This window comes from Ornithorhynchus anatinus, chromosome 4 (assembly GCF_004115215.2).
Source record: "Ornithorhynchus anatinus isolate Pmale09 chromosome 4, mOrnAna1.pri.v4, whole genome shotgun sequence".
NCBI lineage: Eukaryota > Metazoa > Chordata > Mammalia > Monotremata > Ornithorhynchidae > Ornithorhynchus > Ornithorhynchus anatinus.
Window position 1 is genome coordinate 128,232,097 of NC_041731.1, and position 19,711 is coordinate 128,251,807.

At 44.9% G+C, this 19,711-nt stretch overlaps 1 protein-coding gene across 1 annotated transcript in view; it reads left to right on the forward strand.

The window, feature by feature from the left end:
* The window catches only part of WFS1 (wolframin ER transmembrane glycoprotein), an 86,504-nt gene that overhangs the window by 61,050 nt on the left and 5,743 nt on the right, over nucleotides 1-19,711 (forward strand). Inside the window, exons 5-7 of the mRNA XM_029063158.2 lie at nucleotides 515-685; nucleotides 6,999-7,079; nucleotides 16,267-16,412. Coding sequence (XP_028918991.1) covers nucleotides 515-685; nucleotides 6,999-7,079; nucleotides 16,267-16,412 — 398 coding nt within the window. The remainder of the gene's footprint in view (nucleotides 1-514; nucleotides 686-6,998; nucleotides 7,080-16,266; nucleotides 16,413-19,711) is intronic.

Consider the following 19,711-nt stretch of genomic DNA (forward strand, 5'->3'; position numbering starts at 1 on the left):
TCAGGCAGGAGAGGATGAGTGATTTTATAATGTGGTAAGCAGTTTGGATGGAGAGGACAGGGCAAATTTTAGCGATATGATGGTGTGACAGGATTTGGTGATGGATTGAATATGTGGGTTGAATTAGAGACAGGAGCCAAGGTTACAGGCTTGTACTCTCCCAAGCACTTAGTACAGTGCTCTGCACAGAAAAAGTGCTCAATAAATATGATTGAATGAATTTAAAATACTTTTTCACAAAGTATACTTACATAGATTGGGAATGTAAGCTCAAGCTGCAGATTTTCAAACTTTTTTGAAGTAAAATGTTCAAAGCTGTCATTTACCACGACTCATCTTGTCAGGAGTTGCTAGGTGAAGGTGGAGTGTTTGTGGGAGATGTGTATTTTACTCAGAAATATGAATCACCTTGTACAATAACTTCCAGGGTACATTGACACAGTAACAAATTATTCTCTAAATCCTTTCTCGAACGTGGGATAATAGCGTTAATGCACTTTCTTTTTCCTTTAAGGCATAACTACGGAAAATGAGCAGGAAGTGAAAAAATTATCCTCCGAGACCGATTTGGAGAGGGCGGTGAGAAAAGCTGCATTAGTCATGTATTGGAAACTCAATCCCAAGAAAAAGAAGCAGGTAGCTGTCTCTGAACTGTTGGAAAATGTTGGCCAAGTCAACGAACAAGGTGAGTAGATGAGAATCAATGAGGGGAGCAGGGCAAGTGAACACACACTTGGGTCCCTATCCAAAGATAAGGGTTTGACTCAATTAGTAATAATAATAATAACGATTGTGGTATTTGTTAAGTGGTTACTATGTGCCAGGCACCATACTAAGCTCTGGGATGGATACAAGCAAATCGGGTTGGTTGGACACAGCCCCTGCCCCACATGGTGTTCACAGTCTTAATCCCCGTTTTGCAGATGAGGGAACTGAGTTCCAGAGAATAATGATAGTAATAATAATTATTGTATTTGTTAAGCACTTACTATGTGCCAGGCACTGTACTGAGCACTGGGATGGATACAAGGAAATCGGGTTGGTTGGACACAGTCTCTGTCCCACTTGGGGCTCACACTCTTAATCCCTGTTTTACAGATGAGGTAACTGAGGCACAGAGAAATTAAGTGATTTGCCCAAGGTCACATGATAGACAAGTGGTGGAGCGGGGAGTGGAACCCAGATCCTTATGATTCCCAAGCCTGTGCTCTCCATTGTACCATTGCACTGTCAGGCAGTAAATCAAATTTATTGAGAGTTTACTGTGTAGAGGGCAGCTGTACTAAGCACTTGGGATGAATGATGATGAGGATGATGATGATAGTATTTGTTAAGCACATACTTTGTGCCAAGCACTGTTCTAAGCACTGCGGTGGATAGAGGGTAATCAAGTTGTTCCCCGTGGGGCTCACACTTTTAATCCCCATTTTACAGATGAGGTAACTGAGGCCCAAGGTCACACAGCAGACAAGTGGCAGAGCCAGGATTAGAACCCACATTCTCTGACTCCCAAGACCGGGTTCTTTCCACTAAGCCACACTGCTTCTCTATGGTATAACAGAGTATAACGTGCCCTGCCCACAAGAAGCTGACAGACTAATCCAGCTCAACCCCAGAGTTGGAGCAAGGGTGAAGGGGGAGATAATAATTGAGGGATTTGTTGAATGCTTACTATGTGCCAAGCACTGTACCAAGCACTGGAGAAGATACAAGAGGGGCAGTATGGCCTAGTGGAAAGAGCCCAGCTTGGGAGTCAGAGGTCATGGGTTCGAATCCCGGCTCTGCCACTTGTCAGCTGTGTGACTGTGGGCAAGTCACTTCACTTCTCTGTGCCTCAGTTCCCTCATCTGTCAAATGGGGATTAACTGTGAGCCTCACGTGGGACAACCTGATTACCCTGTATCTCCCCCAGCGCTTAGAACAGTGCTCTGCACATAGTAAGCGCTTAACAGATACCAACATTATATTGATTAGACTGTAAGCCCATCAAACGGCAGGGACTGTCTTTATCTGTTGCCAACTCGTCCATTCCAAGCGCTTAGTACAGTGCTCTGCACATAGTAAGTGCTCAATAAATACTATTGAATGAATGAATGAACCCAGGCTTGGGAGTCAGAGGACTTGGGTTCTAATCCCAGCTCTGCCACTGGTCTGCTGTGTGATCTTGGGCAAGTCACTTAACTTCTCTGTACCTCAGTTACCTCATTTGTATAATGGGGATTAAGACTGTGAGCTCCATGTGGGACAGCCTGATTACCTTGTATCTACCCCAGCACGTAGAACGGTGCTCGTCACATAGGTGCTTAACAACTGCCATAATTATTATTATTAATTATTATACAAGATAATCATGTGAGGCATAATCCTTCCTCAGGGTGGAAATAAAAATCTCAGGGGAAGAAAGAACAGGGATTTCATTTTACAGATTTACAGATGAGGAAACTGCGACACAGAGAAGTCAAAGTGGCTTGACCTAAGTTCATTCATTCATTCAGTTGTATTATTGAGCGCTCACTTTGCCGAGCACTGAACTCAGTGCTTGAGAGCCTACTGCATGATAATAATCAGACACATTCCCTGGCCACAGGAGCTTACAGTCTAAAAGGGGAGGCAGACATTAATAGAGAAGCAGCGTGGCTCAGTGGAAAGAGCACGGGCTTGGGAATCAGAGGTGATGGGTTCAAATTCCGGCTCCACCTCCTGTCAGCTGTGTGACTGTGGGCAAGTCATTTAACTTCTCTGTGCCCCAGTTCCCTCATCTGTAAAATGGGGATTAAGACTGTGAGCCTCACGTGGGACAACGTGATTACCCTGTCTCTCCCCCAGCGCTTAGAACAGTGCTCTGCACATAGTAAGCGCTTAACAAATACCAACATTATTATAAAGAATTGACAGCTATGGACCTAAATGGTGAGGGTCTGAGAGGGGGGATGAATAAAGGGAGCAAGTCAGGGTGACGCAGAAGGGAGTGGGAGAGAAGGAAAATAGAGTTTAGTCAGGGAAAGCCTATTCTTCAATAAGGCATTGAAGGCGGGGAGAGTAATTGTAGGATTTGATTCTTGATTCTCCAGAACACTTAGTACAGTGCTTTGCACACAATAAGCGCTCAGTAAAAATACTCTTACTAATAATAATTTGAGGAGGAAGGGCATTCCAAGCCAGAGTCAGGACATGGGTGAGGAATCAGTGGTGAAATGGCACAGAGGTTGGAGCTGGTAGACATATTCCCTTTCCACAGAGAGCTTACTACCAGAATGGCCAACCTTCTCTGGTTTATAGTACACATTCTACTAATTACTTAAAGGCCCCCCACTTTGAATTTCCGGTTTTAACCTAAGTTGGCAGCTGGTTGAGGTGAAAATGGCAGGACAGATCATTTCAGTTTTGTTTTCGAATCGAGAGGAAGGGTTCCTCTCCTTCCTCCCCTGTTATAGAATCTATCGTGATCACGCTGTATTATGTGACGATCGTAAGTCTTTGGCGAGAAGCGTGTGTGTTCAAAACTTGGTCCTGTTGGGGTTTGGCCAGGGAAGAAAAGGAGGCACCCAATTTCCCAGGGAGCAAGGGGGCTGACACATGACATTTTTGCCCACGATGAGGGGGTGGAAATAGGGGAAGACAAGTCTCAGAGTCCTCTTGGGAGGGAGAGGGAGAGGTCAAACTCCCGCTAATTGGCTCCTGACACGGTTGGCGGCCTTTTTTTCTTACCTCTGCAGACTTGGCTTTACCTGGGTAAATGTAAGTAAAGAAATAAGTATGTAGCTGCGGTGTTATTAACCTCAACCATCCTCCGAGAAGCCTTCTCCCACTAGGTCCTCATTTCCTCTTCTCCCACTCCCTTCTGCTTCACCCTGGCACTTTGGATTTCTACTTTTCATACACCCCTCCCTCAATGCCACAGTGCTTAATAATAATAATAATAATAATAATAATGTTGGCATTTGTTAAGCGCTATGTGCCGAGCACTGTTCTAAGCGCTGGGGTAGATACAGGGTAATCAGGTTGCCCCATGTAAGGCTCACAGTCTTCATCCCCATTTTACAGATGAGGGAACTGAGGCACAGAGAAGTTAAGTGACTTGCTCACAGTCACACAGCTGACAAGTGGCAGAGTCGGGATTCGAACCCATGACCTCTGACTCCCAAACCCGGGCTCTTTCCACTGAGCCACGCTGCTTCTCTAAGCACGCTGCTTAGGTACATATCCCTTATTTCTTTATTCATATTAATGTCTGTCTCCTCCTCTAGTGTGTAATCTCGTTGAGGGCAGGGAAAGGGTCTACCAACTCTGTTATATTGTGCTCTCCCAAGTGCTTAGTACAGTGCTGTGCACACAGTAAGCTCTCAGTGGATTCGATTCATTCAATAGTATTTATTGAGCGCTTACTATGTGCACAGCACTGTACTAAGCGCTTGGAATGTACAATTTGGCAACAGATAGAGACAATCCCTGCCCAACGACGGGCTCACAGTCTAATCACGGGCTCACAGTCTAATTGTTTGATTGACTGGGGAAACCATGCATGTCCTCTAATTGGAAAAGGCACAAGCCCGGAAGTCAGAGGATGTGGATTTTAATCCCGGCTCTGACACTTGCATGCTGTGTGACCTTGGGCAAGACACTTAACTTCTCTGGGCCTCAGTTTCCTCAACTGTTATATAGAGATTCAATCCCAATTTTCCCTCCTACTGGTAGACTGTGAGGCCCCTGTGAGACAGGACTGCGTCCAACCTGATTAGCTTGTTTCTATCCCGGCGCTTATTACAGTAATAATAACAATGATGATGATGGTATTTGTTAAACTCTTACTATGTGCCAAGCACTATTCTAAGTGTTGGGGAGTTCATTCATCCATTCAATCGTATTTATTGAGTGCTTACTATGTGCAGATCACTGTACTAAGCGCTTGGAATGTACAATTCGGCAGCAGAGATATTCCTTGCCCAGTAACAGGCTCACAGTTTAATTGGGGGAGATGGACAGCGAAGCAAAACAGAACAAAACAAAACACGTAGTCTGGTGTAGATATCATCAGGATAAATAGAATCATAAATATATACACATCACTAACAAAATAGAGTAATAAATAATATGTACAAATATGCACAGTGCTGTGGGGAGGGGAAGGGGGAAGAACAGAGGGCAGGAGAAAGGGGAATGGGAAGGAGAGGAGGAGCAGAGGGAAGGGGGGAGCTCAGTCTGGGAAGGCCTCCTGGAGGAGGTGAGCTCTCAGTAGGGCTTTGAAGAGGGGAAGAGAGCTAGTTTGGCAGAGGTGAGGAGGGAGGGCGTTCCGGGACCGCGGGAGGACGTGGCCCAGGGGTCGACGGCGGGACAGGCGAGAACGAGGGACCGTGAGAAGATGAGCGGCAGAGGAGCGGAGTGTGAGGGCTGAGATGGAGAAGGAGAGAAAGGAGGTGAGGTAGGAGGGGGCAAGGGGTTGGAGGGCTTTGAAGCCAAGAGTGAGGAGTTTTTGTTTTATGTGAAGGTTGATGAGACCACTGGAGGTTTTTGTGGAGGGTAGTTACATGCCCAGAGCATTTCTGCAGGAGAGGAATGAAGAATAGACTGGAGCGGGGAGAGACAGGAGGAAGGGAGATCAGAGAGCAGGCTGACCCGATAATCCAGTCGGGATATTATGAGAGCTTCTACCAGCAAGATCACAGTTTAGATGGAGAGGAAAGGGTGGATCTTGGCGATTATTGTGACAGTGAGACCGGCAGGTGATAGTGACTGATTGGATATATGGGGCGAATGAGAGAGCAGAGTCAAGGATGACACCAAGGTTGCGGGTGTGTGAGACGGGAAGGATGGTAGTGCCGTCCATCCTGATGGGGAAGTCAAGATGATCGGGTTGTCCCATGTGAGTACCACAGTCTTAGTCCCCATTTTACAGATGAGGTAACTGAGGTGCGGAGAAGGTAAATGACCTGACCAAAGACACACAGCTGACAAGTGGCGGAGCCGCGACTAGAACCCACGACCTCTGACTCCCAAACCCGTGCATAGTGAGCTTTTAACAAATACAGTAGTATAATAAGAATAATAATAAAGCTGATGGGAAGATAGGCCAGAGAAGTGGGGGTTGATGATCAATATTGTTCTATTGTACCTTCCCAAGCCCCTATTACAATGCTTTGCATACAGTAAGTGCTCAATAAATTTGATTGAATCGAATAAATCAATATTGAAGTTTATGGGTGTAGATTTTTGTACCTTTCAATCTGAGTTTTTTGTCTTGCATTCTTTTCATTTGAATCTTAGATTATGATATTAATAATCTAATAATATAAGCATCATATGAATAAAATGCAATACGTTAATAAAACAAAATAAGATACGTTAAAATTTCGATGTATTGTTTTATTATATTCCCAACATATCAATATAGAGAGTTTTCCCGTGCACTTGAAGAGGACACTAGTGATGGTGTGTGCGTGTGCCTGAAAAGGGGCCAGGTTGTCACACAAAAAGATCATCCCCTTGTCGTGTACCCATGTTTAACCCTCACATCACCTGGCGCTCATTTATTTCTCTTTCACCCTATTGTCTCTCGATTGAAATATCACTTGTTATCACACATGGGCAATCAGCATTTTATAAGTCTTCAGATCACTCAGAGAGAGAGTACCCTTATGGATTCTGGCCAGATTCCACATCTCTTTTATTCCTTTTGAATACCGGACCTGGAGAAGGGCTATTAACACGTCTCATTCTAGGTATTTTAGAAAGGGGCTTCTCCAACTGTAATAAAATGGATCCTTAGGGTCCCAAGTGCAATGAGTGGCTTTCCCTGAAGTGACTTATCTCTAGCAGGATGAGGGCGAGGTAAGGTTTCGAGGCGTGGGAGATGGCTCCTCTGAGGAAACGAAAGGCCTACCTGGTTGCCTTGCCGGGAGAAGGCGGCTGTAAACGTCACTTAGGTCGCTCGTGGCCTAGCGAGCATCATTTGTTCATCGACGGCTCGTTCTGACATTTGACTCATTTCTGTTTCCAAACAGATGGGGAAAAACAGCCCGGGCCAATTCCAAAGTCTATTCAGAAACAGCGGAGAATGCTGGAGCGATTAGTGAGCAGCGAAGGTAAGGATCTCCCTTCAGAAAAAGCTGGATTTTACAATCATTTCAACTGCATTCGCCTACAAGAATCACACAGGTCTTTGGGCCGCCTCTCCTCCGGCAGATGTCTGTCTGGGAATGGCGGCTGTATTTTTAGGATAATGTGGATTGTCATCGGTCAGGAGCTGGTTAGGATATTTGTAGATTCTCTGGGCTTTGACAGTCTGTATTTCTCCTCGCTCGCTTTTGACCATTTCATTATTGAGGTCCCAGCGGTGAGAAGGAAAAAGAAGTGAAAATAAGTCAGTTTGCCACTCCAGCTACTCTGGCAAAGAAGAGCCAGTGGGGGAAGAAATGGACATTAAACCCAGTTCTCCTATAATACAGGGCTTTGATTTCCGATGAACCTTGGTAATAGGAGATAGTCACTGTACGTAGTCCATGAGCTCAAGTTTCTCAATTACCTAACTGTGATCCATTGAAAATACCCACTGCACACTCATGTTATGGATAAATTTGGTGTTTTCGTTCAAATGATGTTCTCCCAGATCCATATCCCCTAGTCATTATTATCATTATTTTTATTATTATCATTTTATTGTATTTGTTAAGTGTTTATGATGTGCCAAACACTGGTCTAAGTGCTAAGGTAAGTTAATTAGGTTGGACACAGTCTCACTATTATTCTAGTATTCTATTCTATCATTAATACATTTACATATATGTACTTCTATTCTATATATTCTATATACACATATGTATGTGCATATATACCCACACGCATAAGTGTATTTGTATATATGTGTGTATATATATAAAGAGAGAGAAGCAACCTGGCCTAGTGGATAGAGCACAGGCCTGTGAGTCAGAAGATTATGGGTTCTAATTCTAGCTCTGCACCTTGTCTGCTGTGTGACCTGGAGCAAGTCACTTTACTTCTCTGGGCCTCAGTTCCCACATCTGTCAAATGGGGAATGAGACTGTGGGCCCATGTGGGAGAGGGAATGTGTCCAACCCAATTTGTTTGTATCCACCCCAGCGCTTAGTACAGTGCCTGGCACATAGTAAGCACTTAAAAAATACCATAATTATTATTCTCATATAAATATTCTCACTCATTATTATTGTACTTAAGGGCTTATTATGGGCCTGTCACTGTAGTAAACACTGGGGTAGGTGCAAGATATCAGGGGCCACTGTCCCCATCCAAAACAGGGCTCCTGGACTGAGACTTAGCTCCCTCTAGACTGTTAGTTGGCTGTGGGCAGGGAATGCGTCTGCTTATTGTTATGTTGTACTCTCCCAAGCACTTAGTACAGAGCTTTGCAGCCAGTAAGCATTCAATAAATATGATTGAATAAGTAGGAGGGAGAAGGATTTAATCCTCATTTTACAGAAGAGGTAACTCAAGCAAAGAGAACAGACTAACCCAAGGTCATACAACAGGCAAGCGGTAGAGCCAGGATTAGAACCCAGGTCCTCTGACTCCCAGGCCCGGGGTCTTTCCACTTGGCCACACGGCTTCCCTATTCCTCCCTAGAACAAAGCGTGACAGCATGGAATGAAGATCGAAAGAGAAAAATTCCAGTAGGTGGGAATCATTGATGTTTTGTAGGTAGGACAGCTTGACTTTTTCTTTCATTGTCTTTTACATCCAGATTTGCATTTCATCTCTGAAATCAAATTATCTCGATTAGCTAAATCACACTTCCATCACCCTCCTGAATGACTTTTTTTAGTGCAAAACAGTAGGAAAAAAGCCTCCCAAAATCCCCAAAGAGGAGTGATTCATTATAGAGCACATTTAATCTTCCTCCTCCTCCTTTTTCTCCTTCTCCTCCACCTTTTCCTCCTCCTCCTTCTCCCCCCACCCCTTATCTTCCTCATCTTTCTCTTCTTCATCCTCCTCTTTCTCAACCTCCTCTTCCTCATCCTCCTGTTTCTCATTCTCCTCTTCCTCATCCTTCTCTTCCTTCTCCTCCTCCTCTTGCTCCAACTCCTCTTCCTCCTCTTCCTCCACTTCCTCAGATCTTTTTAAAAGACAGTGCTTGATAGCAATTTCCATTGCCCACTCTCCGGGATGCACTCATGTTCCTAGTTATTATTACCATGATAATAATCATGGTATTTGTTAAGTGCTTACTGTTGCCAAGTACTATTCTAAGCACTGGGGTAGATACAAGGTAATCAGGTTGTTCATTCATTCATTCAGTAGTATATATTGAGCGCTTACTATGTGCAGAGCACTGTACTAAGCGCTTGGAATGTACAAATCGGCAACAGATAGAGACAGTCCCTGCCCATTGATGGGCTTACGGTCTAATCGGGGGAGACAGACAGACAAAAACCATAGCAATAAATAGAATCAAGGGGATGGACGTCTCATTAAAGCAATAGCAATAAATAGAATCAAGGTGATGTACATCACATTAACAAAATAAATAGGGTAATAAAAATATAGACAATTGAGTGGACGAGCACAGTGCGGAGGGGAGAGGAAGGGAGAGGAGGTTGTCCCACTTGGGGCTCACAGTCTTAATCCACATATTACAGATGAGGTAACTGAGGCACAGAGAAGTTAAGTGGCTTGCCCAAGGCCACACAACGGACAACTGGCGGAGGCAGAATTAGAACCCACATCCTCTGACTCCCAAGCCCGTGGTCTTTCCTTTAAGCCACCCTGTTTCCCTAATGACAACAAACGCTCCAGAAGTTAGAACCCCAACTCGCCCCTTCCCTCCCAAACACTAGCTTGGCCTCGGGCTAGTCACTTAACCTTTCTGGGCCTCAATTTCCCCACCTGCAGAATAGGAATAAGGTACGATAAGCTCACCCTCCCTCTTCGAATGTGATCCCCAAGGGGGACAGGAACCATGTCCAGTCTGAGATCTTGTATCTTCTTGAGAGCTTAGTATGGCATTCATCACATAGCAAACTCTTAGTGAATAGCAAGACTAACTAGCAAGGGATGTAATTGGCAAAGTGACAAAAAGAGAATTATTAGTTTGGGTCCCATGACAAACTTGGCAAGTAGCTATCTACCCATTTGCCTGTTGATATTTTCTCCCATTCTGAGCCCTGCGTGGCTACTGTTTCAAATGTGGGTGTTGTAATAATAATAATAATGTTGGTATTTGTTAAGCACTTACTATGTGCAGAGCACTGTTCTAAGCGTTGGGGGTGATACAGGGTAATCAGGTTGTCCCATGTGAGGCTCACAGTTAATTCCCATTTTACAGATGAGGTAACTGAGGCACAGAAAAGTTAAGTGACTTGCCCACGGTCACACAGCTGACAAGTGGCAGAGCAGGGAGTAGAACCCATGACCTCTGACTCCGAAGCCCGGGCTCTTTCCACTGAGCCACGCTGCTTCCCCTGTTGTACTTCTAACCTCCTCCTCACCCCCAAATCTCTTTCCTCTTGGTTTTTTCTGACATTTTGGAGCTAAGGGAGAGAAGTTGGGCAGATAATTTTCTGTCAAATCAAATGGTAAAATAGCATCATAGTAAGTGAACATGCCCATTTGTGTAGGCAGTGGTTGGTGGAGATATTTATTTTTTTTTTCTTTACTGCAGTGGGGGAGGCAGAGAAATATGTCATCTTGAAACTGAAGAAAAATCAAGGAATAATAGAACCCAGAGAAGGCTTTGAACATCAGTTTTCTGTGTGTGGCTTTTTTTTTTTTTAACAAAGGCACTTAGGTGTCAAATCGCTTATAGCATTTGATATCAAAAAGTTTTCATGAGACGTTTAGAGTAGGAGGAAGTCGTTAACTCCTCTCAACAAAGAAAATCCAGGTGGTAAAGTAACTCAGTAGCAATTCATCATCATTAGTGGCAATTATTGGGTGCTTCTTACTATGTGCAGAGCACCACTGTACTAAGCGTTTGGGAGAGATTCCCACTTTCAGTAATAATGATTATGGTATTTGTTAAGCGTTTACTATGTGCCAAGCACTATTCTAAGCACTGGGGTAGATCCAAGGTGATCAGGTTGTCCCACGTGGGATTCAGTCTCAATCCCCATTTTCCAGATGAGGGAACTGAGGCCCAGAGAAGTGAAGCGACTCACCCAAGGTCACACAGCAGAAAGGTGGCGGAGGCGGGATGAGAACCCAGGACTTCTGACTCCCAAGCCCGTGCTCTTGCCATTAGGCCAAGCTGCTTCTCTACAGGCATAGGCTATAGGCTGCTTTACTCTTGTGGTCGTCTACTTCCTAATGAGAATTCGTTCTGGCCTAAACAATTAATAGTATCTATTGAGCATTGACTATTTGCAGAGCACTGTTCCAAGTGCTTGGGAGAGCGTAATCCAGTTAATAGAGATGCTCCCTACCCACCAGGAGCTAACAGTCTGATGGACCACAAGCAGTAATTACCTTCTGAGGTAATGAAAAGCAACCCGGTCTCCAGGAAAAGCCCGGGCCTGGGAGTGAGAGGACCTGGGTTCTCATGCCGCCTCTGCCACTCCTCGTCTGTGTGACCATGGGCCAGTCACTTCACTTCTCTGGGCCTCAGTTCCCTCATCTGAAAAATGGAGATTAAGACTGCGAGCCCCACGTGGAAAAGAGACTATGTCCAAACCGATTATCTTCTATTTACCCCAGCATTTAGAACAGTTTCTGCCACATAATATGCACGTAAATGCCACAATTAAAATTATTAATTATCATTATTATTCTCCCCTTCTCCACATTGATCAGTTGGCAGCTTAGCCCTGAATTTCAGAATCAATCAGTCGTATTTACTGAGCACTTACTGTGTGCAGAACGGTTGGAAGAGTACAATCCAAGAGTCAGTAGACACGTTCTCTGCCCACAGCGAGCTCACAGACTAGAGAGGGAGACGGACGGCAATATAAATAAAAACATTTTGGCTACGTGTGCACGTGTATGTAAGCTAGAGTGTAAGGTAAACTCTAGACAATAAAGCCTCTTCCTCAGCCACACAGCATTTTATGTAATAATAATAATGTTGGTATTTGTTAAGCGCTTACTATGTGCCGAGCACTGTTCTAAGCGCTGGGTAGATATAGGGTAATCAGATTGTCCCACGTGAGGCTCACAGTATTCATCCCCATTTTCCAGATGAGGTAACTGAGGGATCAAGAATTCATTCATTCATTCAATAGTATTTATTGAGCGCTTACTATGTGCAGAGCACTGTACTAAGCGCTTGGAATGAACAAGTCGGCAACAGATAGAGGCAGTCCCTGCCGTTTGACGGGCTTACGGTCTAATCGGGGGAGACAGACGGACAAGAACAATGGCAATAAGTAGAGTCAAGGGGAAGAACATCTCGTAAAAACAATGGCAACTAAATAGAATCAAGAAGTGAAGTGACTTGCCCAAAGTCACCCAGCTGACAGGTGGTGGAGCCGGGATTAGAACCCATGACCTCTGACTCCTAAACCCGGGCTCTGTCCACTGAGCCACGCATGTACATAACTGCTATTTATTTTTACTGATGTCTGTCTCCCTCTCTAGACTGTAAGATCCTTGTGGGCGGGGAATGTATCTACCAACATTATGCTTTATACTCTCCCAAGTGCTTACTACAGTGCTCTGCACACACTAAGCACTCAATAAAGAAGGCTCCCCGTCTAAGCCCTCCTCTCCTCTTCTCCCACTCCCTTCTGCGCCACTCTTCCTTGTTCCTTCATTCATCCTCCCTCCCAGCCCCACAGCACATAGGTATATATTTGTAATTTATTTATCTATGTATTTATAAGAATGTCTGCGTCCCCCTCTAGACTGTGATCTTGTTATGGATGGTTATATGTCTGTTTGTTGTTAAAGTGTACTCTCCCAAGCGCTTAGTACAGTGCTTTCCACACAGTAAGCGCTCCATAAATACGATTGAATGAATGAATACCATTGATTGATGTGTAGGGAAGAGTGAGGTATGAGTTGGCTCTTGGGGAGGTAAGTAGGGAGTGGCTTCTCTTGGACTATAAAAACAGATTAGATTCATTAGCCTGGGGACAGGACCTTCTGACAGCCTCTGATTTCCTTTGTCTATGATTTTTAAAAAAAATCAGCTTCTTCCACAGACAAATATAGAGGGAAAAGCGAGTGACGTGACTGTAATCCAAGTTTCTTTTAAAGAGATAATGAGTTCGCCATCTATGCTAATACTCTGGAGTCTTTTAGGGATTTTTTTTTTCAAACTCATATAGGAAATGAAATGACATTTCCAATTACCTACCACATGACGCCGTGAATTGGGTCTATTGGCTGTGTCCGATCTGATTATCTCCTATCTACCCAAGCACTTAATGAGTTCCAGAATTCTTCTTGACTCGCCTCGGTAAGCGGGAGAAAATGCAGTGCAGAGATCGAAGCCAAGAATGGGGTGATTTCAGTTTGTTCATTCAATTGTATTTACTGAGCGCTTACTGTGTGCAGAGCACTGTTCTAAGCACTTGAGAGAGTACAATATAAGAATAAACATACACTTTCCCCGCCCACAACGAGCTTGCAGTCTAGAGGTGGGGAGATAGACATTAATACAGATAAATGACAGGTAAGGACATAAGTGGTGTGGGGGGGGAGAGGGGGAAGAACAAACAGAGCAAGTCAGGGTGACGCCGAAGGGAGTGGGGGAAGAGGAATAGGGAGGTTTAGTCAGGGAAGGCTTCTTGGAGGAGATGGGCCTTCAATAAGGCTTCGAAGGGAGGGAAGAGTCATTGTCCGTCGGGTTTGAGGGAGGGTGTTTCAGGCCAGAAGCAGGATGTGGGCGAGAGTTCAGGGGTGAGATTTAGACGAGATGGAGCCCCAGTGAGTAGACTGGGATTAGAGGAATGAAGTACACGGGCTGGGATGGAGTAGGAGAGTAGCGAGGTGAGGTAGGAGGGGGTAATTTGTAATTTATTTATCTATTTATAATAATGTCTGTGTCCCCCTCTAGACTGTGATCATGTTGTGGATGGGATTGTATCTGTTTGTTGTTATAGTGTACTCTTCCAAACGCTTAATGAGTCACAACGTCATCCCTCTCCCTAGTTCCTGACACCGCCATTCCTGTCCGAATTTAGAAGGAGCCTCTTTTTGGACCTGGGTTCTAATCCTGCCTACCTCACATTTCTGCTTTGTGACCTTGGGCAAGTCCCTTAATTTTTCTAGGCCTCAGTTGTTGTTTTCTTATGCTGTCGAGTCGTGTCCAACCCATAGAGACTAATCTCTCTCAGAATAACCCATCTCCATCTACAGTCATTCTGGAGTTTTCTTGGTAAAAATCCAGAAGTGGTTTACCACTGCCTCCTTCCACGCAGTAAACCTGAGTCTCCGCTCTCGACTCTCTCCCGTGCCGCTGCTGCCCAGCCTGGGGGAGTTTTGATTTGTAGCCGATGGCCTGCCACTCGCTAGCCACCGGCCTAGCGAGGAATGGAATGGCCAGGCCTCTGCTTCACTCTCCCTCCCCTAGTCGAGACTGGTAGAGGACTGGAAACTCTCCAGGTGCCACCCTGAGAGGCAAGGCCTCAGTTACCTCATCTATACAATGGAGATTAAGAGTGGGAGCCCACGTGGGACAGGGACTTTGTCCAACCTGATTAACTTGTAGCTACCCCAGCGCTTTGAACAATGCTTGCCACATAGTAAGTGCTTAACAAGTACCATCATCATTATTATTAAAAATAGTAATATTATTACTATTAGCAGCAGCGTGGCTCAATGGAAAGAGCCCGGGCTTGGGAGTCAGAGGTCATGGGGTTCGAATCCCGGCTCTGCCACTTGTCAGCTGTGTGACTGTTGGGAAAGTCACTTCACTTCTCTGTGCCTCAGTTACCTCATCTGTAAAATGGGGATTAACTGGGATCCTCACGTGGGACAACCTGATTACCCTGTATCTACCCCAGCGCTTAGAACAGTGCTCTGCACATAGTAAGCGCTTAACAAATACCAACATTATTATTATTAATTATCCCAGTGGTAATGGGCATAGTATTTCTCGCCTCCTCCCGATGCAGTGCACTGGACTGACTAATTTCTCCACCTATTCATCCATCTTTCTGCATCACCTATTCACTTGAATCTGTATCCCCTAAGCACTTTAATACCCACCCTAAATCCCCAGCCCCGTAGCACTTATATGCATACCAGGCAATGGGCGTTATTTTTCCAGCCTCTCTACCCCACTAAACTGTATTCTTGAAGGTAGGGGTCTCGTTTATGCGCTCTGTTGAATTGTACTCTCCCCAGCTCTTGATACAGTGCTCTGCACACAGTAAGCGCTCAATAAATACCTTTGATGGAGACAGTAGAACAGAAGCCTAAGACCCATTCATCACTCATGAAGGAGCTTACTCTCCACCAAGGCAGGTGGACACATTTAAGAGTGATAGCAGAATAAATAATTGAACGTATCATCCTGGGGAAGCTCGATATAGCCCAGGTCTGGGAATCAGAAAGACCTGGGTTCTAATCCTGGCTCTGCCATTTGTCTGTGTCTGGGCCTCAGTTACCTCATCTGTAAAATAGGGACTAAAAGTGTGAACCCCACATGGGACAACCTGATTACCCTGTATCTACCCCAGCGCTTAGAATATCCTGTATCTACCTCAGTGCTTAGAATAGTGCTTGACACATAGTAAGCACTTAACAAATACCATAATTATTATTATTATTATTATTAAGTCACTTCACTTCTCTGGGCCTCAGTTACCTCATCTGTCAAATGGGGATGTGAAGACTGTGAGCCCCACGTGGGACAACCTGATCACCTTGTATCTCCCCCGTAGCGCTTAGAACAGTGCTTTGCACATAGTAAGAGCTTAACAAATACTATTATTGTCATTACTATTATTACCTTATACCTACCCTAGTGCTTGGAACAGTGCTTGGCATATAGTAAGCACCTAAAAAATACTATTATTATTATTAAATGCTGTGGGGTTGGGAGGGAGGATAAATACAGGGAGCAAGTCAAGGTGACCCAGACAGGAGTGGGAGAAGAGACAAGGAGGGCTTAGTCAGGGAAGGCCTCCTGGAGGAGATGGGCCTTCACTAGGGCCTTGAAGTGGCGGGTGAGGAATTGTGTGTGGGATTTGAGGAGGGAGGGCGTTCCAGGCCAGAGTCAGGACGTGGGTGAGGGGTTGGCGGCGAGAGAGACGAGATCGAGGGACAGCGAGAAGGTGAGCAAAAGATGGAACCTGGCTCAAAGCCAGGCTTGGAACTTGACTTTTGAAGGCGCTTTCTCTGGTTTCTTGGTAGCTAAGAGCTACTTCGCCCTGGATGACTTTGTGGAAATCACGAAGAAGTACGCCAAAGGCATCATCCCCAGCCAGCTGTTCGTGCAGGATGACGACGACGACGAGCTGGCCGGGAAGACTCCGGAGGACCTGCCTCTCCGCCTCAAAGTGAGTCGTCACTCAGGGCCGGACGGAGCGAGAGCTAAAGCGCTCCAGTCCGCGACGTCCACTATCGTGGACCCTGACGGCGCGTGCTTTGTTTTGTTGGTTGGCTTTCGAGAGGGCGGAGGTATCTGCTCAGCGCTCGCCATGTGCCAGGCACCCGTTCTAAGCCCTGGGGTAGATACAAGCTCATCGGCTCAGCCGCGATCCGTGTCCCACGTGGGGCTCGTAGTCTTATTCCCCAATTTACAGATGAGGGAACTGAGGCAAAGAGAATAATAGTAATGATGATACTGGAATTTGTTAAGCGCTTACTATGTGCAGGGCACCGTTCTAAGCCCTGGCGTAGATACAAGCTCATTGGCTTAGACACAGTCCCTGTCTCACATGGAACGTCACAGTCTTATTCCCCATTTTATAGATGAAGAAACTGTGTCACAGAGAATAACAATAACAATAATACCTCTAGTATTTGTTAAGCGCTTACTATGTGAAAGTCACCATTCTAAGCCCTGGGCTAAGCTCATCAGCATAGACACAGTCCATGTCCCACATGGGGCTTCGTAGTCTTATTCCCCAATTTACAGATGAGGGAACTGAGGCACAGAGAATAATAATAGAATAATAATAATACTTGTGGTATTTGTTAAGTGCGTACTATGTGTAAGGCACTGTTCTAAGCCCTGGGGTAGATACAAGCTCATTATCTTAGACACCGTCCATGTCCCATATGGGGCTCACGGTCTTAGTCCCCATTTTATCGATGAAGAAACTGAGGTATAGAGAATAACAATAACAATAATAATACTTGTGGTATTTGTTAAGCACTTACTAGGTGCAAGGCACCAGTCTAAGCCCTGGGGTAGATACAAGCTCATTAGTGTAAACACAGTCCATGTCCCATATGGGGTTCACAGTCTTATTCTCCATTTTATAGATGAAGAAACTGAGGCATAGAGAATAATAACAATAATAAAACTAATAATAATACTTGTGCTATTTGTTAAACACTTACTATGTGCAAGGCACTGTTCTAAGTGCTGGGATAGATACAAGCTCATCAGCTTAGACACAGTCCATGTCCCACATGGGGCTCATAGTCTTATTCCCCATTTTATAGTTGAAGAAACTGAGTCACAGAGAATAATAATAACAATAATACTTGTGGTATTTGTTAAGCGCTTACTATGTGCAAGGCATCATTCTAAGCCCTGGGGTAAATACAAGCCCATCAGCTTAGACACACTGTGCCTCTCCCTCCTTTCTGTTTTTTTTTTCTCCTCCCACTATGTCCCCTCTAAAATTCTAAATGGGGAGAGGGAGCCTAACTTGGTCTCAGTGGTGAGCCTTGATATCCCCCCATGATCAACAGTGGAACTCACACCTCCAGCTGTGTCACGTGTGAACACTGAAGGTACTTGTGTGGACTCCCCCAAATGCGTAGTACAGTGCTTTGCACTAAGCAGCGTGGCCAAGTGGATAGCGCATGGACCTGGGGAGTCAGTAGGATCTGGATTCTAATTCTGACTCATCCTCTTGTTTGTTGTGAGTCCCTGGGCATGTCACTTCCCTTCTCTGGACCTCCGTTACCTCATCTGTAACAAGGAGATTAAGGCTGTGAGCTTCATATGGGACAGGGACTGTGTCCAATCTGATTAGCCTGTATCTATCCCAGCGGTTAGTACAGTGTCTGGCACATAGTAAGTGCTTAACAAATACCATTTGAAAATAACAAGAGCTCAGTAAATACCACTGGTTGATAATGTACAGATCCATAAATGATTTGCTTATATTAACGGCTTTTTCCCCCTCTAGACAGCAAGCTCACTATAGACAGGGAACATAATACAACTCTGTTGCATTATGCTTTCCCAAGCGCTTCGTACAGTGCTCTGCACACAATAAGCACTCAGTAAATACCACTGATTAATTCATTCAGTCATTTACTAAGCGCTTACTGTGTGCAGAGCACTCTACTAAGTGCTTGGGAAACTACAATACAGCAATAAAAAAAGACATCCCCTGCCCGCAACGAGCTCACAGTCTAGAGGCGGGAGACCCATACAAATGAACAGTCATCAATATAAATAAATTGATCAGAGAGGTTTTATACATTCACTTCTTCCAGAACACACCTTTATCCGTATGGGTCTGGAGAAAAATAACCTTCTAACCCACAAGTCTGTTTGGGTTGACCATTACGTGGTGAGTTTTTTTTATTTTAATGGTATTTGGTAAGTGCTTTCTATGTGTCAGACACTATATTAAATGCTGAATCTACTACTACTACTACTAATAATGTTGGTATTTGTTTAGCGCTTACTATGTGCAGAGTACTGTTCATTCATTCAATAGTATTTATTGAGCGTTTACTATGTGCAGAGCACTGTACTAAGCGCTTGGAATGTACAAATCGGCAACAGATAGAGACAGTCCCTCCCCTTTGACGGGCTCACAGTCTAATCGGGGGAGACGGGCAGACGAGAACAATGGCAATAAATAGAGTCAAGGGGAAGAACATCTCATAAAAACAATGGCAAATAAATAGAAGTGCTGTTCTAAGCGCTGGGGTAGATACAGGGTAATCAGGTTGTCCCACATGAGGCTCACAGTCTTCATCCCCATTTTACAGATGAGGTAACTGAGGCACAGAGAAGTGAAGTGACTTGCCCACAGTCACACAGCTGACAGGTGGCAGAGCTGGGATTCGAACCCATGACCTCTGGCCCCGATTAGACTGTAAGCCCGTCAAACGGCAGGGACTGTCTCTATCTGTTGCCGACTTGTTCATCCCAAGCGCTTAGTACAGTGCTCTGCACATAGTAAGCGCTCAATAAATACTATTGAATGAATGAATGAATGGATCCCAAGCCCTGGCTCTTTCCACTGAGCCACGCTGCTTCCCTGATGCTACAGCAGCGTGCATGAGCACAGCCTTAATCAACGGGCCCTGTCTGAGATGCAAATTTACTGATCATCGTGCAAACAGGACAGCTGAGGGTGGGCTTGGATAAATCGGTAGCTTGATAGGTGATTTTCCAGAAAAGCCTCCAGTGACAATGTGTCGTCAATGGGTCCGTGTTGAATTTTGAGCAGAAAACATATTTGAAAATAACACAGTCCCCCCGCCCCCAACACGGGAGTTTCTGCCTCCTGTTTTGTATTCCTAGGACTCCTTCCCAAGCCGGGAGTAATGACATAATCATTGGCTCATTAGTGGGTTTTTAGTGCTTAATCTGTGGTGAGCACTGAACTAAGCGCTTGGGAGATCGCAATAGAATCAGCAGACACAATCCTTGCCTTTA